Source organism: Etheostoma cragini, chromosome 21 (assembly GCF_013103735.1).
Source record: "Etheostoma cragini isolate CJK2018 chromosome 21, CSU_Ecrag_1.0, whole genome shotgun sequence".
Lineage (NCBI taxonomy): Eukaryota > Metazoa > Chordata > Actinopteri > Perciformes > Percidae > Etheostoma > Etheostoma cragini.
Genome location: NC_048427.1, coordinates 7,772,860 through 7,798,575, shown reverse-complemented (window position 1 = coordinate 7,798,575; position 25,716 = coordinate 7,772,860). Strand labels below are relative to the sequence as shown.

Sequence of the window (25,716 nt, the reverse complement as noted above, 5' to 3'; positions counted from 1 at the left end):
ACAGGTCATCCCCAAAAGCAGCAACATCTCATTCACAAGGGGCCCCCGTCAGCAACAAAACAGGAGGCTGCAAGAAAACGAGCAAACAGCAGCACGTACTGTACGTCAATAAATCTTTGGAGGTTAAACCTGAGCGCTGTAGAATTTGAGCAGCCTTCTCATCAGGTAAAAGTCACTGAGTACATCAGGACTGTTGAGACCAAAAAAAATGGCCGACGAGTAGTTCAGGGAGGTTCCTGTGGTAGCAGACACACACACACACACACACACACACACACACACACAGTCTGTGTTTGCATAAGTAGGATGGAGCCTTGAATTATGGGGTTTGTGTAAATAAAGAGATGAGACTGTTTTTAGCACACATGGAAGAGGGAGTGCTTGGATGAGAATAGTGTCTCTATGTGGAGTGGAATCGGTCTTGGGTTGTTTACGACAGCTCGCAGCCCTCGTATATCACAAGCAGTATGTTTGCTGTGAAGCTACAGTTTGTATGCCATCTGCCTTAGCTGAACTTGACCCTTCAAACAGACTTATATTTTGTAAACTGAGCTCACTGTAACTGCTGTTTTTATTTTCTCTTTCCTAGTGGATGATCCAGAAACCCCACAAGGTGGCTACTTTCTTCGGGTGCATCGGTACTGACCACTTCGGGGAGATCCTGAAGAAGAAGGCCGAAGAAGCCCACGTTGACGCACATTACTATGAACAAAACGAGGAGCCAACCGGTACCTGTGCCGCCTGTATTACCGGAGACAATAGGTTAGCCACCTTTCAGTTACCCCTGACCAAGAAATGACCCTCTCGCTCAGATTTGAAATAGTCCTTCTGGTTCATTTTTACATCTTCAGGCAGGCAGTTGACTCCTCGGGGCTGGAAGTCATAACAGGGAATCATAGCTCAGCTTACACATCAAAAGGAAAAAGAACAGCTTGAGTGTGTTTTTCCAGGCCCCCACTCAGTCTCTGCCGCCCCAGTGGGTTGTCATCCATCTATAGGCTGACAGTAGCAATGTGTTCGAGATGGCTGGGCTATCCCAGCTCTCACCTGTCAGCCTTCTCGGCTGTTAAAGGGGCTTTGGCATCTCTGGCGACTCTCATGCTAGCATCATCATCGGCACATCTGAGACAGCAGAGGTCAAAGCCCGCGCGCGCGCGCGCACACACACACGCACACACACACACACATATATCACTAACAGTGAGGGCTCCAGTTCATGATAGACCAGGTGTGGATCAATAACCTCCTTCTCTAAACACCCTCCTCCTCTGCAGCCCTTAATCTGCTGCTACTGGAGTTGTCAGTCAGTCAACGGCGGGACCTCGGCCGCCCCGGGAGCCCGCCCCACTGAATGGTCTTAGTCGGATTGTTTGATGTGACTCTGACACCTGAAAAGGTCAGGTGCCGTGCTAAGGGAGACAAGCTCTGTAATATTTCTTACAGGTGTTTAACAGACAGCTCAGGAGGCCGGAGGAAAGGTCGCCAGCAGACCCAGATTGGAAGGCTGATGGCTTTGAAGAATTGAGTACCAGTACGTCAGACCCCAGGCGTTGATTAGTGCAAATCTTCAAAGAAAAAAAAAAAGTCCCACTCATACTCAATCTGACCATTCTGAGATCTGTGAAGATGCTGCATACAAATAACGTTTTTAAGAAATAAGTGTATTCAGTTCTTACATTTTTAAACAAAGGTTCAATAAAACAGTCAGTCCAGGGTCTAAGAGATCATGCAAACCAAATTTTTGGCCAATTATATGCTTTATCGCGATAAATTGTGTTAATATGTGAACAATTGATACATATGACGTAGGATGTGCAGTTAGCTATAGTTGTCCTTGTCACCATAGTTTAATACGAGGAAATGTCATTATGGAGATTGATGCTTGGTTTTTATTCCAGCTTGGCTGTAGAAAACTGGTGATTGGTGAAATTGGCAAACATTTTTCCCATTTTGACCAGTTTTGTGTAGTAGTGGCAAGATCTTTCAAATGTTGTAGAATTTGAAAAATTGCAAATTCCTGGACGGACCGATCAGTGATTTGTTTCCCAGTAGCTTATTGTAGTGTTTTAGTATCACATCTAAAGATACTGTATAATTTGATCTAGCTTATATTTAAGAGCGCTGAGCTTTAATCATGTCTGTTGGACTTCCTCAGTAATGACACTCATTTTGTCTTTCATGCTTGTTCTAACCTTTTGAGTCCATTACTGCAGCTCAGGTCAAGTGCAGTCCTAATCCTGCTGTCATATCGTGGACATCATCATCGCACTTTGATCAATTTAGCACACTGTTACTCTTTTCTTTGATGCTAACCATGGTGAGCAGATTTTCCGCGTGGACCTCTTGCTGTAGCAGCACCCACCTGTCATATGGTTGCCTAACAGTTCCCCCCCTAAGTGATGATGGTTGCACTCATTTTGATGGACGCTCATAAAGCGACTGCACACAAGGCCTGGCTATGTTAAGATAATGCCACCTCCATCACTTCCTGTTCCCACCACTCACTACTCAACTCAAGTGTTCATTTAGTAATGCATTTCTGTTGTTTTTCCACCTTTTGTTAGCAATGGACCACTTTAACATGTGATAATATGAATAATTTGTGGCTCATTGTCAGCTGTGAAAATCCCTCTGCTTATTTGAATCTCTATTTCTTGGTGTTTGCAATAATCCCCTTTCTTTTTAAAGAAAGAAAATAAAGACATCTAAATCACTTTATTTTACCTTTTATCCAGACATTCTAAGAAACCATTATCGTCCTTTTATATTGAGAAAGAACAAAGGAAAGTCTGGGGCCCGAGTGTTTTTAGGGATGTTTTTGAGACAAAATTAAGATGGATGATAAGCGAGGTGGAAGATTTATGGGGTCTGTCTCGGCAGGTCCCTTGTTGCTAACCTGGCAGCGGCAAACTGCTACAAAAAGGAAAAACACCTGGACTTGGACAGTAACTGGGAGCTGGTGAAGAAAGCCAAGGTCTATTATATTGCGGTAAGTGAGACTTTCTACATTCAAAATGACTGTTCCCCAACTCTATTGCCAGAAGAGGACATAATGTTAAGAGGCTTTATTCAAGAAATGCCCGTGCGCACATTTTGCATTGTCAATATATCAATTCATCCTTTGTCGAGTGTAATGAGCTGTTACCTATTGAGACAATACAGCTCCGTTCTCCCCATTTCCCCCCACGAAACTGCAGCACAGTGTGAAATTGTTGTACATGTAATGCATTCATTCATTTCTTTCTACGTGAAGAAAAGCCAACAGGTGCTGTGAAAGTGTGAAAATTGATTATTCAAGTTCATTCGGCTATACCCCCTCCTTAATAATCTTCCCCCTACAGACAAAAAAACACACACACACACAGATTGAACAGGACAGATGTGCGCTTTGACATTCAACCACACACTCAAGCTGCACCACTGAGGTAATGTCTTTACTTACAGCTTCTGGAGTAGGATGACCTGCCATGCTCATGTTTCACTGTTTGGGATTACATTTAATTCCGGCAGATCAACATTTTCTCTGATCTCAAGTCAAGATGATAGCTCTGAAATTGCACTGCATTCCACATCTTTAAGCGCTTCATTATCGGCATAAATCAGCATTATAGCCAAGCCATCAGCATACTCCTTGGCATATTGTCCCAAGTGAAATTCAAAATGGTCCTCCTGTTGCCCTCAAGCCCTCTAAACATGAGTGTACTGTAGTCTAATAATGATGGTTTCATAATTAGCTGCCCAGTTGCAGAAACAAACATTACAAAACCCTCCTCTCAACAAAAAGAAATGAGGAAAAAAAATAAAACAAACCGTCAGTGCTTGTGCCAGAAAGCAGATCAGTCAGTCCATCCTCCAGAGTTTGTGTGGTCTCATTTTTAGCCTCTGCTTCGCATTAGCAAACACGGCACATCCTCTGCAAATTGGCAGTTGGGTTTTGCCCACATCCGACAGTCTTGTGCGCAGGGAAAGCTTCCGTGGGATTTGAGGGGGGATAGAAGGGCCACAAATGGGTGTTTTGTCAGTGCTTGGAATCTCAAATGTCGTTTCAGCGTCCCTCCTGGGCCTCTTTGTCAAAACAGGGGGATCACTCGGTATTTTAGGGTCCCATTGGCACTTCTAAAATACTTAGCCAGATACACTGCCACAGCTATTCCCACTTAATACAGCGTGGCGTGTCTAGACCGGTGTTCACTAAGGCCTCTTCTCTCCATTAACCTTGTCGAGAGCACTCCGATGTATTTACCCAATTTACAGCCAGATTGTACATTTTCTCCCTCCCTCTCTCTCACTGTACCAACCTCTGCTGTGTATTAATGTGCTTTGTTGATTTTCATTAAACAACTGCTGGGTGGTATACGCAGTCTTGTACACTCTAATCTGTAAACGTAATTACTAAAACCCGTGCATGTGTGTATGTTAGCATGTTATTTGCTTGCACGTGCGTCTGTGTTTGTTGGAGCAAGTGTGTTAAAGAGGTGATTGATGATTCCTGGCAGAGGCTCTCAAGGTGCCTGCTACTATGTGGTGTGATTGGATGAAAACAGAATTATTAGAGGGCTCTTGCAGTCAGTCTGGCTCATCCAACAGCGGCGGCGGCGGTGGCGGCAGCAGCAGCAGCAGGGCTGGTGGCAGACGCAGAGCAGGGAGGCAGCACTGCCATTTCTCAAAAAGAAAGAGAATGTTGAACTCCTGCCAAATGTTTGGTGGCAGGCTGTTGCTAGGAAATCTGGGTCCTTAGGCAAATCGTTGCACAAAGACCAATAACAAAGGCGTGAGGGGGAAGAAGGAATGGCTAAACGCATTTCAGGCAGAGGATATCTCTTTTTTTTTTTGTTGAATGCCATCGCCACTGCAGTGATGTTTACAGTTATTTCTTTCCCCGACGATTGTAAACATCAGAAATGGAGGGTGGTGTATTGTGTGAAGGAGAGATGAGTGACTCTAATTGGTGGGGCTGATGTGTGCGTGCTGGCCCAGTTAGCCTCTTCTCCTTCCCTTCACTCCCTCATTCCTTCCATTCCCATCCCCCTTAGCCCTCTATGGACACCCCCCCCCCCCTCTCCTTTTGCTGTCTTCTTTGCTCCCCCCTCTCTCTCTTTCTCCCCTCTCTCAGACACACATACACTTGCTGCTAAACGCACACAGCATGCACACACACATTCTGCAGCATACCACTGGCTTGTTTTTCTTACCACTGAGCGCTTTGCCCTGTAATTTGATCTCCACTGCTTGATGCATCCTCCAAGATGCCACTTCGAATTAACCTATGGCGCCACAGCTCTCCTTAGCCTCGTCTAATAAAATGGGTCCCTCCTAACTTATGCCATTTACATTCAGGAAAGTGCTCGGCCCATATCATGGTCTTGCACGGAGCAAGTAACCAATACGAAGAAGAGGGGAGACGAACAAGACAATTGACTGTGAAAAGGCCTGTTAATGACTGGGCACAGATGGTCAGAAATAACCCAAGGATAGACGGAGGAGACACTCGCCTCTGCCAACCGGCCTGATACGCAAAACTCACCCAATGAGACACAAGCTGCAGTGCTGCTAGGTCACAAACCTGATCACAGCTGTGTACGCTGTTCGTTTACGCCTTCAGCTAATAGCGCTATCCCCATTAGCCTGCAAGAGGTTTAGCCTCGCCTGAGGAAAACAGCTAGCCAACCTTTTTTTTCACACAGCGCCGCAAGTTGAAATAGAATGCCTCACACTGTTAACACTGGCACACTGCATATAGCATTAATTGGCAGTTGTATTCTTGCCCTCACTGCAGGGGAAAGCTGAGTTCAGCTTCAGTCACCGTAGCATAATATGCAAGAAAAAGAGGCGAAGGGGAGGGCAAAAGCAGCAAAAAGCGCAATACTGGCACCACAAGCAGAACGTCAGCCTGCTTACACTCTGGAGTGGCACGCATACACACATTTATACACACACATTGTTACTCCGCCCCACCAGTCCCTGCAATTTTTGGCCAAAAAAGCGAAGAGAAAGGTTTTTCCTACACCCAACTAACTGACATCTCATCAGCCAGCCGAAGGGCTGATTAGCACTGAGGGGACTGCAGCTGTGTCTCTGTCCAACTCAGCGGACCAAACTGTCCTCACGCTGACCTTGAGTTTCCTCTTCCTCTATCTTTTTCTATCCTCTGCTCTCCTTCTACTTTCCCTTACACCACTGCACTTTATCTCCAATAATTCTCCCTTCCTCTGTCTCCATCTCCTCCCTCCTTCCACCCTCTCTTTTTCTTTCTTTTCTCTTTCCTCTTCTCTCTGTACTGCACCACTCTGCACTGCCCCTGTCCTTCCATATAGCCAGGGAGGGATCACGAGGCAAAATGCAGGCAGTGAAGAGAAAGAGGGAGGGAAGAGAGGTGGAGGGGTGGGGGGGGGAAACTGGCAGGCTCCCCCTTTGTCTGCAGGCGATCAGTTACAGTCTTGGTTGCCGATGAAATTTAATCCCCACCGCATTTACATGCCAAGTTTGACTTCTGGCAAGCCTTATTAAATAGATTTGTAAATCATTTCATCTTGATTAGAATCTGTTCTCAAGGGATCAACATTTTTTCGCCTTGCTTGTGTTTTGTTATGTGCACAATCTGTGCCCAGTGGTGTTAAAATTTGAAAGTCAAGCCTTGGTGGTGTTATTTTTCCATGCGAATGAGTGTAAGCAGTAGGTTTAGGGGACAAAGAGCGATGGGTGCCAAGTCCCGTCCATCACCGGCCAAGCCACTGTGTCAGCATGTGTGCCGTCTCTGGAGGGTCATGTTGGTGGGCGAGCAACGGCTATGATGTGAATTCCCTTTATTAGGCTGACACCACAGTGTCTTTAGCATGGCACAATGTCATTTCAAATTGTGTCTAATCAGATGGCATTTTGTAATTGCCAGCAAGCATCTTATGAATATGAATTCATAATTGTTCAATTACAAGCCGACTGCATCATATTTATTGGCTTTTTTTTTTCTCCCGCTGGCCTGGGCCAATTATAGGATTTAAATCTTGAGGCAATCAAGTGATAAGGGTGAGGCGTTTAGTGTTTGCTGTCACTATATAATTCTCTCGAATGTTAAACATGCATCTGGGAGGGCTGTATTTGTCAGAAGGCTGTGCGTGGAGGTGCACCTGCCTAATTGAGTGGTAATGAGCTGTCAGGAGTACGGGCTTGGTGATTGGCTCATGGTGGGGCGTCCCGTGCCAGTGGGACGTATGGGCTGGCCCAGCTCTGCTGGAGGATCAGACAGCTCCACAGGCGTGAGTGGGCGGAGCATGGTAAATTAGGGTGGAGAGGCCAAACGATGCAGGCTGCAGAGACATCCTGTGGCTTTTACTCATCTGTGGGATTTATTTAGGTTGTTCACAATTATCCTTACTCCTGATTTGGATGTTTTGCTTAAGTACTGCATTCTAAACATACTATTGCATCTGTTTCTGTTCATAGAAAAAACACAGTTCTAAGCTTTTTTGAAATCACTTTGGATTTACTACACACACTAAATGTGCTGTCTGTACTGTATTTTATTGTGTGTGAAATGTATGCATTGTTAAGTGTGAAATGAATGCAGTATAAAGTACTGTCCATATAATTCAAACTACTTATGGCTAATAATCCCACAATGCAATGCATCCCATTTTATAGATACAATTATAAATGGTATTACTCAACAGCTCAGTGATGAGTTGGTGTTGATGTAAAATGATGTCACAAATGTTTTACTCTAAAGTGTACTTTAAAGTAAACTAAGTGTCCATTAAATAATGAGGAAAGAAGGGAGGGATTTCAAACACAGCTCGGGAGTGAAATGGGTGCAGTTTGTGTTGTTTAGTTCCTTCATTTTAGTGTCCCACAGCGTCTTTAATACAACCACTGGGAGACACCAAAGTCAGAAATTTCTGAATCCTACTCATAATAGCTTTTTACTTTAAGTGTCAAACGTAACAGTACTTGTTATGCAGATTGTTATTTTATTATAAAGGCATTAAATTACTGGATTATTATTTGACAATATTTGAAACCCATATTTGAAGCGCATTGGAGTAGTTAGAGTATAAAGTTTGCCAAAAATTGAAATACGGATGTAAGGACAACATTTGTACAAAAACCTGTCCAGTACCTTTAGTAAATGCACGTCTTTCACCAGCCCACTGCCAATTGTTCAATATATTTATTAAGATACAACATAAACACAGTAGGCTTTAGCAAAAGCAAATAGATTTTGAAAATTGTTGTGGAGAAAGTTTACAGGATGCCAAGGTTCATTTCGTTTCTGTTATTATTGAGGGAAAGTTCTCATCACAATGAATGGAATCTATTTTGGTTTAGATTTGTGTGATTTATTTTTACTTATTTATTTATTTATTTGTAAGAAATGTGTGTGGAAATACTTAAAAGTTGGCAGGGCTGTGCTGGCTTTATTTTGTGAGTATTTATTTCTAGCATCTTAATTTGAACAACAACAACAACAACAACAGTGGGGAAAAAAACACTTTAATCCACTGTTTCTTGAGTAATTGCCTCTTGAGGGGGACACATTTTTGGACTCTGGCAGACTTCCAGGCTGTAGTCCATATTACTCTTCCAGCATGGAGTGACTCTCTCCTTGTACACCCACGTTACCTTGTAGAAACAGTTTTTCTTCTTCAGCAGGGAAAACATCGTGTCCTTTCACCCCGGATTACTGTGTGCATCTGCTCCACCGGCAACGAGTCTGTTTTCCTCTGCCTTGCTGTAAAATGGATGAAATAGTTCTGACTTAATGATATTTCTACTTTCCATCACCTTGTCCCTTTGCTCTTTCGTCTACATCAAAGCTCTCAGTGTGTGTGTGTGTGCGCGTGCCTTTTTATTCATGAGACCAAGTTGTGAAACATAGAATAATGTTTCAGTCCTACAATGGGATGTTGTGACCATTTTGTGTGAGTTCTGTGGCTTAATTGAATAGACTGAGTAATTATTTGTCAAGTAATGCTGAGCAGAAAATAAATAGCCACTTTGCGGCCGTGAATTGTGCCTGATGGCCATGTGTTGATACTCTCACCAGGGAGAGTAAAAACCTGCTCTACTGGCTAAGTATCTGATTAAGATTCACATGATGAAACCGCAGACGCTTTAGGATAGTGTGTCTCCTGGGCAAAGATACTAAGTAGATTTAAGTGTCAGACACTGTTATATTTTAACACTGCAGCATGAAGCCTCAACTGAATAAATATTACTTCAACATTCTCCTCATCACAAACCATCCGCAGCACTCGGGTAGACATGACAGTTTCCGAAAGTGGCCTTTAAAAAATCACCACAGATGTGCATTTCTGTGCAGCAGATGCTGGACACTGTTCTTTGAGAATTGTTTCCTTCTGCAAGTTTTAATTTTTCCCTTTTATGTCGCTGTAATTTGTTTATGGTCTGTAATAGGCCTTTGCATATCTTCCTTCTGCCAGTTTGGCCTTGATCCATTTTAAACTGCCAGTAACTTTTTTTTTTCTCTCTTCCTTTTTAAAAGAGACTAATGACTTCTGAGGATAATATAATAATTTTTAACAATTTGATAATTCATTCATTTAAGTTCTAATCCTCAAGATTTTCATTATATCACACCTCAATTTTCATACTATTAATGGCCAGCATTTTTTTTACTGCCATAGCCTTTCTTTGCATACTGATACACGAGTTTCTCCTCTGTCCGTTGAGGTTTTATGGGGCGTTACATGCAGGAATATTTCTTGGCCGGCAGCAGTAACTTCTTGGAGTCACTATTCAATGATGAGAACACTCCCACTGCGCCCACCAACAATTACGTTTTCATACAAATCAAAGCAAACAACATTAAATGTGTAAATTATTGAACTTTAGACATGCAGGTAGACAGATTTTGTTTTACCTTTTTACAGAGCCAAGCTGGCAGTTTCCCCCTTCTCTCAGTTTGTATGCTAAGCTGAGCTAACCATCTCCTGGCCATAGCTTTATATTCAGTGGACAGAAATGAGTGGGGTGTCAATGTTCTCATCCAACTCTTGGCAAGGCGGCATTTGTGGTATTTCCCAAAATGTTGAATGATTAAAACTTCAGAGGCTGTATTCAGGATATGTATGGGACATTTGCTTGACAAATTCTGATTAAATGACAAATGGTTTCACTGCAGAATCAAACTGATTTTATGCCTGTGTTTCATTCGGTAAGCATGTCTGGGGTTAGCACATGCAGTGCTGTTTATTTTTCATACATGGTCCCACTCAGACATAAACTAGTACTCTGACCTTATCTATTGTTTCTCAAGTGTATATTGTAAGCAGCTTTTGGAGGCTTTATTGAGTCTTAGCCGGCAGGGCTGCTATTGCTCTGGTGGAACATGTGGACCTCTGGCATGTGTCAGATTTTCAGCAGCACATTAAATCTCTTAACCCAGTTTTTTTTTCCTTCCTTTCCTCTGTCTGTCTCTCTCTCTTCCTCTGTCCCTCTCTCCTATCCATGCTAACAAGCTGGCTGTGATTTATTTTTCATGTGCGGCGTTGTTAGCCTCCGCCATTTTTTTCTTCCCTGGTATCTACACCAATGTGCCAGTGGTTAGCCTGGTGCCCAGACCCTGAGGGGGCAGAGTGGAAATGCAGCCAGAGCAACTGCACATCCGCCCCGACTAGGCAAAGTCCTCCAGTCGCACTGTGATGGCGAGGCCAAAGCCACTTTGATTAGCATGTCCTTCCTTATTGGCCAGCTTGAATGTCATGCACCGTGAGCCCAGTCGTCTAATGCTTTGGCCGGCCAGCAGGGCCGCTCTCTGCAATTACTGATAGGGCTGCTTGTTCCAGTGTGGAGGAGAGGCCAGGGAGAGCACCAAAGTGCCAAATAAAAAGCAGACATCTTCCTTTTTGATGTCCTATATGTGCGTGCCTTATTTTCAGATGCAGTGGCACAATCACATTTGAAAGCATTTTGCGCTCCCAACATAACAAGGGGGAACCAATCAAAACAATAACTGTGGTTCCTTTTGACAAAGCCCTTGGCTCACAATTGTCAGAAGATGTAAGCTGACTCATCCACACAAGAAGGGCATGTATCCCTGGGAGCGAGGGGCGAAAAGCTATGATGAATCTTCCCCTCTGTGCTCTCCTCTCTCCACTGAGCCTGCATGGATTAATTACATGACTAGTAGCAAGTTTAGTCCCATTATTTATTTTTTCTAATGAATAATTTTACTCTCCCTCTCCGCCTAGATTTTATTCTGCTCAGGACTTTTCAGCTTCACCCCGTGGAAATAAGAATGCATTGATTATTTTCCATCGAGCAAATATCCCACCAACTGAGGAATAACATGCCTTTCCCCTAATTGGTTTGTTTATCTTGAGCAACAGACTCTGGGTTTGTTTGGACTCTGGCTGGCATCCACACACTGCACCGCTCCTCAGCATGATTACTCACCTTGGGAGGAGGCTGCTGGAGCAAGGTTGATGTTCGCCGCAGAGACATCAGGCTGTCATTCTCCCCGCTTATGTGACATCATTTGCCAAGACAGATTAGTTACAGGAAAAATAAATTCAGGCCTAAAAAGGGATTGATTTAAGGACAGGCTGCAAGTGGAAAAAAAAAAGGCGACAGGAGGGACGGGGGCTCCCAGACACATTTCAACACTGCGAGGGCTCGGGCCGGATCCAAACAAGCTGCCAACAGAAGATGGATTCTGGCTTCATGTATAATTGATAAACTGTATGTTCTAGGTGTCAGCTTTAAAGAGGGAGCTAGGACTATATCAGGAAGCTTTTTTTCCTCTCTGAAGCGAGCATCATTTTTATTTTGTCCTCCCCCGTTCTCTGGCTTATCTTCTTAGTTCAGAAAGCCCCGTTGAAAATTATCGTTTTCTTTGAAGAAGACGTTCAGGAAGTGCAGCTTTAAAAGCACATCCTGTTCCTGCGCCTATTAGGAGTGCTAGTCCAGGGCAGATAGCCATCTGCCAAGATGACTGTACATCCTGAGTTATCAGGATTAGCCATCTTACTCTTGACACCTTGCACATTAATATTAGGAGACTCCATCCTGCTGAAAGCAACACAAAAGGATTAATGCTGCGCTTATCCTTTTGGAAATAATGCCCTTTATTGAGCGGATTTGACACTGTAAAGGCTAATGATGACATTGAATTGAGCAAGAATAAGCAATGGTGCATCATCCTGTGTCATGCTGCCAGAATAGTGGCTATTTGCATTTTGACAGCTCAAACTATATTGATTTTGCTGAAGGAGTTTGCGGTTGTTTTTCCTCTTCAGTAGTAAGAAAGTGTTACTCAATCATCAACGTAGTGTAGCTAATGACAGCCTTATCCCTGCTTCGATCATCGTCATTGTGTGTGCTACAATCTTATCCATGCGTACTTTGAGCTGCAACAATTACTGTACATGAACACACAATATGCCAGCATGTCACCCTCTCTGTCTGTCACGACTGGACTGTTAATTTGACTTTGTCCACTCACTTTAATAGTAGTATATTTGTGTCCTGACAGTCACATCTAGGAGTGGTAGCAGCACAGTTTGTACCACTAATGCTTGACTATTGTACTGAACCAAATAAAGGTGAAATACCAACTTTGTCCCCTATAATCTCCCTTTTACACAATATAATAGCTATTCAAAGCAGTTTTCTATTGTGTTTATTTCTAAACAACTTGAAGTGCAAAAAGTGGCCTGATTCATATTATTTTTATTTAAGAACCCCCCATGTACACTTGACTCTGAATGTTGCCTGATATAAACAGGAAATGTGCCTCCACGGGGTAAGAACTTAAATCAAGCTAAAATGATTAATTCAGTGGGAGAGAGTCTCCTTGAACCCCTAACATGATTTGATTATAAAGAGGTTAAACAACTGTAATAATAAATCTGTCAAAGTTTTAATAGGATGTGCCACCTTGCATCAGGAATTATAACTGTGATGGGCAGACCAATGGCCATCAGGGCCACCTGAGAACATTCACTCTGTTCTCTGCTAAATTGCTGCTTCCCCTATGTTTTTTTTTTTTTTTTTTGCTGACAAGATAGTAACCTTATCAATCACAGCTGCTTCCCTCTCTCTCCCAAGGACTTGTCTTGATATGTTCTAAGTGCTCTCTCCTTTAGCGGTTTTAATAGGAATATTGCATGCTCATTTCAGCAATGCCTCCCTGTTTGTTAATGAGCTGATAAAGCTCCAATTATGAAGGAAAATCCTGATTTCTGATTTGCATTACTAACTCTTGTTTCACCACACACGGCGCTAATATACATGATTGAGGTGCTGAGATGTTGGCCTGCCTTTCCACAGACTTACATTGTGTGTGTGTGTGTGTGTGGAGGAGACGGACAGATTACATTAGATACAGCAGATTCTTTATGGCCCCGGCCGTGCGTAGAATGTGATTTTAGTTGTGAGGGTTAAGATGGGCTGTGGGGCTGCTCTGTGATGGCTGAGGGGACAGACTGACAGTGGGGAGGTAATGGCTCTGAATGAGGAGGAATGGCCCCTGTAAGGTTCCTCTCCCAGTGGCAGAGCAGAGCCGCCCTGTCCAAATACACTGCAAAATGAATTCTTCTCTACACCTGTGAGAGGGTTATTGTTTTTTTTCCTCCACAGAGCCAGAAATGAAGGCTATTTATAGCTTCACCAGTCTGAGGAGAAATGGTAAAACGTTACCCTTTAAGATATCCAGCCTTCACTTTTATTAAGTATCAGCAGCTGCAGTAACGCTACAACCCACCGGATGATGAGACATCCGTGTAAGTAAAAAGATGAGAGGATATATAACATTTGTGGTTTTGTAGACCCCGAACAGATAGCCAAGAGGGAGAGCAAAGGCTGATCAAAGGCGACCTGGATGTGTGATCAGAGATGTGGACATATTAGTATAAGTACAGTTGTGTAAGACTTTACAGGTTTGTTTTCATACACCCACGTATTTGCCTCTCTTGCCCTTCTTGCCCCTTTTCGACTCTGAAACTGACACATCATGTCTAGAACTTTGGCTGGGGAGCTCTCCATTTCATGAAAAATGCATTCACTCTCTCTTTTTCTAACTCTTTGCCTCTGATACCCTTGTCATATCATATCCATGTCATGTCAGTGTGTGTATTAATTATGTAGCAGGTGCAGTTGGGGAGACAATATTGATGCATCTCAACTAGACGTCCTATGTACATTACTCCCCCTTGTTGGGAAATATAATAAGAAGATGCTTTAATGTGGTGAGTAAATCATTTTTAGCTGGTTTTTACAGTAAACATTTTTTCTTTCTTCCTGCTTCTCTCTCTCGGACTCCATTTCATTCTTAGAGTCTCACACTATTGAACCATTGTGGTCACTTTTTCTGGTTCAACTGAGGTGTTTGACCCCGACATCCCGCCTGGGTTTAGCCCCATTTTTAGTCTACCGAGCTTGCAATCGCTTATAGTGTTGTCGACCAACAGCACCCAGTACCACCTTAGTACCAGAACTACGTGTCCCAAATTGCAAAAGTAATTTAGTTCTTTGCAGGCTAATTTATGCATGAGGAAGCGGTCATATTGTAATACAAGATTGATCAGCAGTTGCACACATGCTGTGTGGGATTTCTGTTTCTATTTATACGTCCTTTCTGTCCTGTAGTCTTATGGAACTGTGATAGCACTTAGAAGGTATTCCCTCACCAAATGAATATCAGGAGCAAACACAGTTCTGGATGGTTCTTCCTGATATACAGCTGTTTCCCTCTGGTCCTTGTCCTCCTTCTGTAACAAATGGTCTCTCAGGATCAATATATTAAATGGTAACCCACTACCAACACTTCTCCCAGGATCAATGGTGGGAGAAGTATTCAGATCTTTTACTTAAGTAAACGTACTAATACCACATTTTGAAAATACTCTGTTACAAGTAAAAGTCCTGCATTGAAAATATTATTTAAGTAGAAGTATCATCAGGAAAATGTACTTAAACCATTTAAAGTAAAAGTAGTCAATGAAAAAAAATCCTCACATTTTAGAAACTGGAAACAATCCAAACAGTTTAATCGGATACTTATTTCAGCTGGCCCGTATATTGTTGGGTAGTTTAATTTATAATAAAAACCTCATATTTTATAAACTGCATGTGTTTATTTGCAAAAAATAATTTGTAATGTAACTAGTAAGTAAAGATGTGGGTTAATGTAGTGTAGAAACAAGTACAACAATTTCTCTCTGAAATGAAGCGGAGTAGAAGTAGAAAGTGGCATGAAATGAAACCTCCAAATTGAAAACTTAAATTTGTACTTAAGTACAATACTTGACCACCATTTCGCAGGACTTCATTCAGAAGTTGACACTTTTTTTATTTTTTAATGCCAAAAGGGATATTTGGGTTCCTTGCATATATAGATTAAATACATCACGATATGAAACCATAGTTTAAGTCTGTAACCCTGTTCCCAACAACTGAGTCAGCATTGATTGTGTGCATTTTGTAAAGCTAGAACGGTTGTTTTACAGCGTGGTGATTGCAGTGGTTTGGCAGGAACAATTGGAAGTTCAAAGCGTCGATCCGTGAGTGTAGCCTGGGGATAGGTTTCTGGACAAGCTGACACTTCAGATGTATTATGAAGCCATCACGTCTAATTTGCTCAGGCCTCTTTTGTAATTTACCCCCAATTCAGAGGAACAGTCTCCTGCTCTGTAGTACAATGCGCACTCTGCTTGCATTGTTCGCGTTTGTTCGAAGAGACACTGAGTGAATGATTCTTGGAGCTCAAATAATGTGCAGCACTGTTCCTGTCATATTTGTTGCTGTGTAATGGTTCCTGATTTGTAGTTTCCTGCAGCGCCTTTTTCGGTTTGGCGCAGAGCAGACAGTGCTGCACGGTATACAGCAACTGTTTTCTGTGCATCCAGTCCAAGCAGATTGTTTACAACTCTCTGTTGAAGCAACTGCTTGACAGATAAAGGACCTCAAAACGTGGTATAGTCTTTGAGAGGGGGAGGAAGCCTCTTCAGAGGAAGGACTGGGGTTTTCCACATGCTGCCCAGACATTCTCACACATATTGAGTTTGTCTGTGTGCATCTTTGAAGATGCAAATGTGTCAACCACATGTAACCAACCACCCAGCGAGAAGCTGAGATGCTCAACTGCCTTTCTCACGGCTCTTAAATGGCTGCCAGTGATCTTCAGCAGATCTGTGTGTTCGGGAAGCATGCAGTTCTTTTTTTAACGGACAGATAGTTTTTGTGGGCTTTTGAATAATTTGTGCACATTTATTACTGTTCAAAAAACGTCAGTTTAACCACATTAGGAGACGGAAGAGAGTTCGGCTGTAACATTTTATGACTTTTTGTGTAGCAATCTGTTACAGTAGCTATTAAGTGTAAGCTTTTATAATTATACAGAAGCCTTTAATTGGCCATTAATGTAAAACAGATGTCAGTATATGGATTTATTAGTTCAACTTTTTAGATCTATTTTGCATGACATTACAGAAAGAAACCTTTTTATTTTGAGCATAGAGTTGCTTCTTAATCAAGAGAATATTTATACCTCAAACTTTCTATCCAGCTTTGACATCTGGTGTAATAAAAAAAGGCAGCACATCATAGCTTGGCATATCCTGACAGAAGAGACATTCGTAAATTATTGATGTTTTTCCTTGCTCTGTCACCTATCATTGCACTATCCTCCTACTCCCGCGTTTTGAAATGCAAGGGTAGTAGTCCTGCAGTGTGGCAAGTCATGTTTCTGGCTCTCATTTCAATATCTAAAGTGAAAGGTTGGGATGATCTATTCTGTCCTGCCGCGGTGACAGTGACTTACATGCCGCTAGTTCAAGATGGTACACTTTTACGAGGCCCACCCAGCCTGTCGAGCAAACTGATAATGAATCAATCTGCGTGAAACATTTATAGGTGCATGAGGCCAATTAGAGCATCCTCGGTGGCCCCTGCTGTCTGAGTCAGGGAAGCCCCTTGCATTGTCATATCAATATTCCTCTGTTGATCTCCAGCTGAGGCTAGTCCGGCTGCTCTTTCCACACACTAATTTGCATTCACCAGCATGTGTGAGAGATGGCATGCTGGCTGCCTCTCCTCCTTGTTCCCCAACCTACTGTTGCCTCCCTCTCTGTCTTTTCTACTCCTTTTTTTTTTTCAAGAGGGAAAGGTTTCTTGATTCCTGGCATGCCAGAAAAGGGTCCACTGAGGATTACATTGGCTAAGCCCTTATCACTCCAGGAAATTCACTGCCTGCTTAAAAAAGTGGTAGGAGTAGAAAATCAAGGGGAAGTGTTATTCTTTTTAAGTTTCTCCTTATTCCCATGGAAAGTTATTACGGGTTTGAAGAAAAGTCCTTTTTTTGGCACTCAAGTTTTCTCGTAACTGCATTTCATATTTCACCCCTCTCTCTTTTTTTTTCTTCACTTTTTTTTCCAAGCGGCTAGTGGAATTTTAGAAGTGGAAAATTTGAAGGCAGGTGCTTGAGCGAGAGGGAGAGAGGGGAGGTTTAGGGAGGGGTGTGCTCACTGGGAAGCGATGTTAAACATCCAGAGGAAATGTTTGTTATTCTAATGGGATACCACCATGGTAACAGCTTTTAGAAACTCCCAAGGCTTTGTGTGGAGTATATGCTCGCTTTCATCAATCTCGCCTAATTTCTTTGGGGATTAGCAAATATAATCAGTCCTTTTCTCCAAGTCGTCACCTGCTTATTGACATGAATATTATGGAGAAATTTAGCAGAACACAGCCTTGTTGGATGTGGAGAAAGCAATACACGGGCCATTAATATAAATCACATATTAAAATGAGTCACTAAATGGATTCAAAAGGCATTGGAATTCCTGTTGTGCTGAATGACATCTCAGACAGAATAGCTTACATTTTACATATACCTTGCTATTTTTATTTATTTTTTAATCCTTGCAACCGAGACCAAAGCACTTTTGGTTGTATTACATCTTTGAGTTAAACATGTTTCAGACAGGTAATGAATTGTTATTTTCAGTTTTTATACATTTTAACAAGGGTTTTAAAGGCAATGGAGTGAACTCATTTACAAGACTTGGGGAAAAAAGAAACCCCTGCATGATGCGGTGTTTAAAAGGCTCCAATAACTCGTAAGCCCCTCTCAGTTTTATACCTTTTTCTCTCCCTCTGCAGATGTCTTTAAGTGGCTTATGTGAATTGCAATTGCCACATGGAAGCAAGGGAGTATACAGAATAAATTTCTTCCCGGCTGTGACCAGCTCACAGCGCGTTGAACTAGTGCGTGTGGTGATGGAGGGGTTTCACATAAAGCACTGCAGCGCAGTGGGAGTATAGTCTGACCCAAAGCTAAGTCCCCAGCCGGAACAGCCTTCCATCAAACTCACAACATTGCCCTCTTATCTACTGGCATTTCTGTCTGATACAAACAGCCAAGACGTGATATAGTTGGCTACATGTCATATCTGGCATTGTACTACACTTTATCTGCTCCCCCCTCTGTGAAATATAATGCTTTTAACTCACCAGCTTTTTGCCTTGGCTATTTTTTCCATCTGTAGCAGAGACAGAGACCAGTATGTTTGCTCATCTTGGCCAAAGGCCAAAGGCTCTTTCTGATATAATCCCTACCATCGATCAGACTTTGTTTACTCTAACATGGTTTCTCTCCCCTCCAGCAATTAGAAGGCAACCTTCCACCGCCTGCTCCACAGACCAGCTTTCTACGTTAATTTTTCCCCTTAAGTGGTAATTTTTCATGTTGCGGCTAAGCTCTAAGTGTGGGTGTATATTAAGTAATGGATACTCTTCAACCAGACTGACACGGTGGATACTAAGTTTTTATTAATGTTTCTTTGTCTTTGAAGAGGAAAATTCTTCAGTCACCCATCCCTGGCACTTATTGCACTCCACTATCAATATACTATATTAGTAAGAGAAGATTCACACATTTCCTATGTAGCACTCCACATCGTAGGTGTTTCATTTAGGCCGCCCCACTTACAACTCTCAAGCCCTTTGAAATTTTAGAAAAAATTGATGTAGTTGTAGAAGCAGATCATGGCTCTCCTTTCTGTCTGAGAAGCTCTCGTTATAATGAATCAGGCGTGAGAGTGACTGGTCGTCTCTGTGGTTTGGGCTAAAGAGGTTTGTAATCCCCAAAGAGAGTGGAACATTTTTGCAATGTTGTGATCAGAAACACTTATGACCACTTTAAGCTTTTGTTTCAGTGCTGAATTATTTACCTAAATTCTGAATTAGAGATTGATTTGAGTCTGGTTTCATGAAGAAAGACTTGGACTTTGTGGCTCAGATCTGAGAAATGGTCAGATAGATGTTTAATATCAACACTTGCACAAAGCTTTCTCATTACAGTTTAAGTAAGACTCATCTTCTATGCATTCTGGGTTAATTAAGACTTCACTGCCTCCTTTCTACCTAGAGCACTATTACTGTTACGTAGTACTACACCATGATCGTGTGAAGTGTCTTTCACCTGTTTTTATGAGCATCTTCAATTTGTGCATAAAAAGCCCTGCATGGTTGTAATATATATATATATATATATATATATATATATATATATATATATATATATATATATATATATATATATATATATATATATATATATATATATATATATATATATATTATTGCTTTGCTGAAGTAGAAAAGTTGGTGTATCGGTAAAAGCAATGCAAGCGTGCAGTGAAAACAGACAAGGCATACCAAGGAAATGCACATTACTTAAAATGTTGTGTTGCAGATTTTCTGAAAATCCTGTTAAAATGTTCGCTAAATATGGATGGAAACTTAAGACTTTTTAGCACTACTCATTCCAACAGAAAACAAACAAAAAAGGACACTTGCCTGTGAATATCTTGTAACAAGTGTAAAAATACCTGACAAACAAAACCTGATCCAGAAACAAAATTGTGACGGCAGTTAATAGTATTTATGCTGCAGTTGACAGGAGCATACAAAAAAGGCGTACAAACTGAAAAAAAGGAAATCAGGACAATCAGGTCCAAGAGTAAAATAAGACTGGTTCAAACCTGTAGATAAACGTATCACATATATATCAAACAAATACCTGATGTGTATAAGTCATGTTGTCTAACAGAGAGGCAATCAAACCACATTGTGGCTAATACGTCAGAATTATCAAAGACAAGCTGCATGCTAATGCCTCTGATCAATTGTAATTTAACATCTGACATCTTTCTTCACTCTGTAACTTGTGCTTGTGCTTTGGCAGTCAACCCTGACACCTACCAGCAGCATCTGCATTTTGTGATTTTTACGTTTTGTTAGATGCTTAAAAAAGTCTCATATTTTCTGGCTGTGAATATGTATCTCACCCTGAGATACTAATCACAAGTGGGAGAAGCTCTTAGTACACTACACTGCTAATGCTACTTGTGCTTCAAAGGAGGAAATTGTCTGTTTAGCCCAGTGGTGAGCAATAACTTTCACAACAACTCACAGACAGAACTTAAGTACAGGAATGGTGGCCAACTTTTAATGGTATTATCATGAATTCACTTTAAAAAGTTGGAAGCTCCTTTTGTGTCTTTTAGTCTTTGCTGTTTTTGATCACTAAGATTTTAAAGTCCTGCTGAGGTATTTTCATCATCTGTGATTAGCCATGCACAGGTAGGGAAGTACTCTTCACTCAGCATGGAATTTTTAAGGTCATTTCAAGTTTCAGCAGAGACTGACCACAGCAACAAGAGATTCTTTATACAACTTATTCTTGCATTGACAAGACTTGTAAACCTTCTGTTGAGCCCACTACTTCTGTTCTACCTCTTAGTATGTTTACATCATCTGTGTGCACTCAATATTTCTTCCTCTTGGCCTGAATACAAACAAAATCAGTCGGAGTTGACTCGCAGCATCATCACAGCACCAGGAAGATAAAAACATGTGGAGTGAATAAACAAGCTCTAAGGTTTCCTTGCCTTGCCGGTATTTCTTACCAGTTGTCATTTTATACAGCTGTGTCATTTTGTGCATAATTCCACGGTGCATTGGCTTGGCTTGATTTGATTTAGGACCTCCACTTTCAAGGAAATTGGGCTTAGGCTATGTAAGTTCACACTTCTTGCCTCCCGGCAATTGATTTTTCTGAGCTTGATTTTAGTGCTCTCTGCAAGACCAGTAGTGAGTGTTAACACCATGTTCTATCGCTGAGGTCCAAACTTGTGTGCTCAGTGTGATGATTTAATGTAGTAAGGGAGAAAGATAAAGTGGAAATGTGTTGTTCGTGCTCTAAAACAAGTGATGAATTAATTAATGCAAAATCTATTATTGTCAAGTTATTTGTCAAGGTAAACAAAAGTTTTCAGCTTCTTCAGATTAAAAATGGCCTGCTTTAATGAGCTTTATATGATTGTAAACAGAATTTGACATGGATGGTACATTGTATTGTTTTTATTATATTATTATTTAACCAGGAAAGCTTCAATAAGATTAAACGTATCTTTTGAAGAGTGTTCTTTTCAAACATAAATCACATGACACAACATATTATTAGATCAGAATAAAAGGGTGGAGTCATCAATTTTACTCATTAATGTCACTTTATGAGGAGAACTACTACTGGGTGGGAAAGTATAATGTTTGTGGCTCTGGAGAAGCGAACTATCACAGGCTGACAAAAGAAACCTTGATGATGTCACCAGGGGTTATTTTCTCAGCTTGGGTTTGAAGACTAACTGAAAAGTTCATGTTGGGAGTTTGGAAGTGCAACACTTAATCCCTGGGGTACCCCCTCTAAACATAAAGTGTGAAATCATAAATGTTAATAAGAAATTGTACAAAATATCTCACAATAGAAACGACCTATAGCAACACTTTAAAGACTCCTAAAAGTATCCATGCATTTTTTGGCAAAAAAAGTCTATTTTTGGTTTGCACCCTTAAAATCTGCTGCAATTTTTACTCTCTCCACTCAGTGCGAAATCCTAATTTGGCAGTTCGGCAAAAAACTGTTCATAGATTGGTGTGTTTTTTTCCAGGGGCCTTCCTATAACAGTTTCAATTAGGTGATTTTAAATAGGCACAAATAATTAAAAGTTCTTTTTCTGCCACGTGTTCTCCTATTTAGCTGGTGCTAAGCGCACACAGTCAGAAGTTATTATTAGACTGAATTTAAGAGGCCCTGTGTCCTCGGCTCTGAGCAGTGGGCACCGAGCTCCTGCATTGAATTTGACAGCCTTCACACAATATTGTGCAAGGGCGCTCCCTTAGCTTCTCATGCTGGTTAAATGTAATATGGCAGATGGATAGTATTTGCAGAGAGAGCGGGGGTCTCACCCTCCCTCTCACTCTTTTTTTTTTTTTTTGCCGTCTCTTGCCAGTACCTCAGACATTTCAAGGGGGAGAAATATGTATCAAATTAACTCTTAGCAACAGGGCCTCCAAGCTCCCTGCCCTTGTCTTAACAGCAATCAGAGCTTTGTTATTTTAGACTTTCAACCAAAACCAAACGGGATTCAATGGCTTCAGCAATTACCTGTAATTTTCCAACTTGGTGCGCTAGCTTTCACCAGCGCATTTGTGAACAGTGAAAGTTTGTCTCCTCGGTTCCTCATTTTAGTGTTCAAGTTAAGGGCACTAATTCATTTACATCCACAGAGTGGTACATTTGGAAATGTTCACTTCCCAGCAGCAGGAATGTCTGTGGAGATTTGGTTTCTGTCTGTGCACAACCTCCAAATCACTGAAACTAGAAACCCCCCCTGCAGTGTCAACACTCCAACACTGAACCTCTGCTTTATACATCTGACCCATATATTAATACGTCCTTTCAATCCAGTTCAGAAGAGACAACTCTGCAGCCCGACATCTGTTTTCACATTGCAGACTTTTATCCCATTTTTCCATTGACCCCCACAAACTCCCCTTTCCATTCCCCATCCTCTTCTCAAATCGTGTAAGAATCTACAGGAGCACAACTTGACTCCATAAGTGTATGTGTATGTGTGTGTGTTTTGTGTGTTGTGTGAGTCGGAGTGATGTTTCCCCTTCAGAGGTACTGAAGGAGAGAGAACTGCTCACACTAAAATGCTAATTAAGTGCAGTGTGGCAGACAAGGACACTTGAGAGTGTGTGCATTAGCAAATTTTAACTCCCTGCAAACCAAACAGTTTGTTCTTGGCTAATCTCCCAATGATAGAGGCAAGAACAACAGTAGGAACCAGAGAGAGTAGAAATATAGACTGGCTTCAGAACATGAAGAGAGAAGGAGAAGCATGGTTTTCTTTTTTATTACCAAGATAATACACTTTTAGGAGAAGAAAGCATCTCTACTGCCAGTGCTTTTTTTCCGTTTCATCTTCTCACAGAGGTAACATATGGTATCTGTAAGTTTGTGCTATGCGGTGAATTATTTTGTGGATTAGCATTGGCATTTAAATGCTCTTGGCTTTCAATCTTGTCTGTTTTAGATCTTAAGTACATTCCTTGGCATCCCGCTCTCCCGCTTAGGCTGGCCTCTTCCCCCAGCCAACACATTTTTGAAACTGTAGAGCTTAACAGGAGAGTAAAAGGGAGCCATTTCAAAAGACCCTGAAGCCGATCTTGAATTACTTTAAAAGAGATACAACCTAAATCAAACCAATTCATTCAATGTTGTAATGCCAACATAATCTTAACCTCAAGTTAGGGTTAAAAACCTTTTTATTTTATATTATTCTCCCCCCAATGCAAGTAGTTTGCTCCATTGCTTTACAAAGTGGAGGCGTCTGAGGTTAATGTAATTACGGTCTCTGATGGTTGTACAAATTGCAGGCTGGTAGTGTGACACACACTCCCCTCAAGTGCTTTGTGGTCGGCTCTAATGTCTAGTTTTATCCATGCTCATTAAGTCGACCTTGGCCAGGTATGTTTGGTTATCTCCAAGACCTTGTAGCAGCATATCTATATTTCACATACACCACTAGAGACCATCGTGACATCGGGGGAAAATATCCGCTAGCTTTAAAATCTGGTAATATTTAAACCAGAGAAAATGTTTTAGAAATAAATACTGCAGCAGTTAGTAAGTGATGTCTCCGCCCAGTTGTTAAATCCAGCATTTGTGGCACATTTATGTTGCCCTAGAGATCCCGGCTGACATGATAGCCCCCTTTCCTCATCTCTAAGCGGCCTTTAAAAGCACTGCCCTCCCTTCTGTTTCCAGTACAGTTGGCCTCCCTCCAGCTCCCTCACAAGAAGTGGATGAATTCCTAGATGTCTGATAAGCTTCACCAGAACATGATTCTTAATGGAAGAGAGAAGAAGAAGAGCCAGATGCTATCAGCGTGGTTGAATTGCCTTGCAGTCAGGTCAAACATCCTAAAAGTGCAGGGAATGCTGAATCATGTTGCGAGGTTGTTGCACATTTATCTTCTCTGTTGGTTTAATTGAACTTGTTTCTAAATGAAACCAACTGGCCCTTTCAGTGCAAACAAAACATCATGAGCATTTTGAAAATCTCTGTTGCTTTGTAGCTTTTTACACACTCATTTTCCTTTTTGAAAAGAAAAGCCTTAAATGAGCTCTTTTCATCCTTGTAATTTTTTTTCCAGCACTCTGTGCTCCGGCACTTTGTGACACCATTTATCACTTATTTCTGTTTGTTTGTCCTCTTTCTTTCTCCTGTTTATCGAGCCAGAGACTGACACAGATTCCCCCACCCCCTCAGAATGTGTGAAGGTCTTGTTTGTCCCTTTTGTGTTTGTGTGTAAAACAGCAGGACCTTCAGGATCGAGGAATAAAATACAGTATATTTCCCAACCCTGGCGTAGCGTGCCAGAGGTGTCTTGATGGAGATGGAGTCATACTGAGCTAATGAAGCTCCAAACCTCAGCTATCGATCCACCTTGCAATGGTGCTTTACAGAGATAACTGAGCAGGAGAACAGTGTGTGGCCTCATGTGCGCTCTGATCTGTGTGGCATCTAATTCTGTGTAATGAACCCTGTGCACCAGAGAGCATGATGGGGGGCTGTCTATGGTAATGAAAGGGATAGCATAGCCTGGGCGGCTTTTAAAGAGCTTTGAAACACTGCTGGTTAGCTCACCGGGCTTTCCTTTCAACAAGGAATTTATCACTAGAACAAACACCTGTTTGTGACTCTGCTATTGCTCTCTACAAGCACAACCTATTTCATGCTTGTCCGTCCTAGATCAAGGATCCCTCCTCTGTTGATCTTCTCGAGAATTCTCCCAATTCTATCCTGATTCTAGTTTTTGTGTAAAAGAAACGTTTTCTTACCTAAATTGAGGGTACAGTCATGTATGCCCTCCCTCTGTTGAAAAAGGATGTGATGTCATAAACACTAAACTCAGTGTAGTGTAGTAGTGTGACATTGTACTACACCGGGTGAAGGCACATAGCTAGAGTAATGAGTTTCAATTAACCAACAGAGGCCAAGAGTTAAACAAAGGTTAAAGGCAAACCATGAGTCTGCACCGAAACAGGGAACACATCCATGAATTTGTCAGTTTTATTGACTTCAAGTGAAGTGAATTGGGAGGCTGTGGTTATGGAAGGGGTACAAATATCATTCTAAACACAGCTTTAAACCTGCATTCACTTTTTTTTACATAGAAGCAACAAGCTGTTGACATAAAACCAAATGTTAACATTATAATGTGGTTATGGCAAACATAGCAGACAATATCATATTTACAAAAATACAACAGTAGTGTTTACTTGGAATTGTTTTTTTTTTTTTTTTTTTAGATTATCTTTTGGACTTTTTTGGCCTTTATTTTTGAT

The 25,716-nt window shown here is 41.6% G+C and overlaps 1 protein-coding gene and 1 long non-coding RNA gene across 3 annotated transcripts in view; one reads left to right on the top strand and one right to left on the bottom strand.

The window, feature by feature from the left end:
* The window catches only part of LOC117937056 (adenosine kinase-like), a 102,149-nt gene that overhangs the window by 40,075 nt on the left and 36,358 nt on the right, over positions 1-25,716 (top strand). For both annotated transcript variants that reach the window (XM_034860705.1, XM_034860706.1), the window contains exons 5-6: positions 590-762; positions 2,881-2,989. In XM_034860705.1, coding sequence (XP_034716596.1) covers positions 590-762; positions 2,881-2,989 — 282 coding nt within the window. The remainder of the gene's footprint in view (positions 1-589; positions 763-2,880; positions 2,990-25,716) is intronic.
* LOC117937061 overlaps positions 8,480-25,716 on the bottom strand; it is a 57,745-nt gene continuing 40,508 nt past the window's right edge. The window contains exon 3 of the long non-coding RNA XR_004655088.1: positions 8,480-8,725. This is a non-coding gene — a long non-coding RNA (uncharacterized LOC117937061). The remainder of the gene's footprint in view (positions 8,726-25,716) is intronic.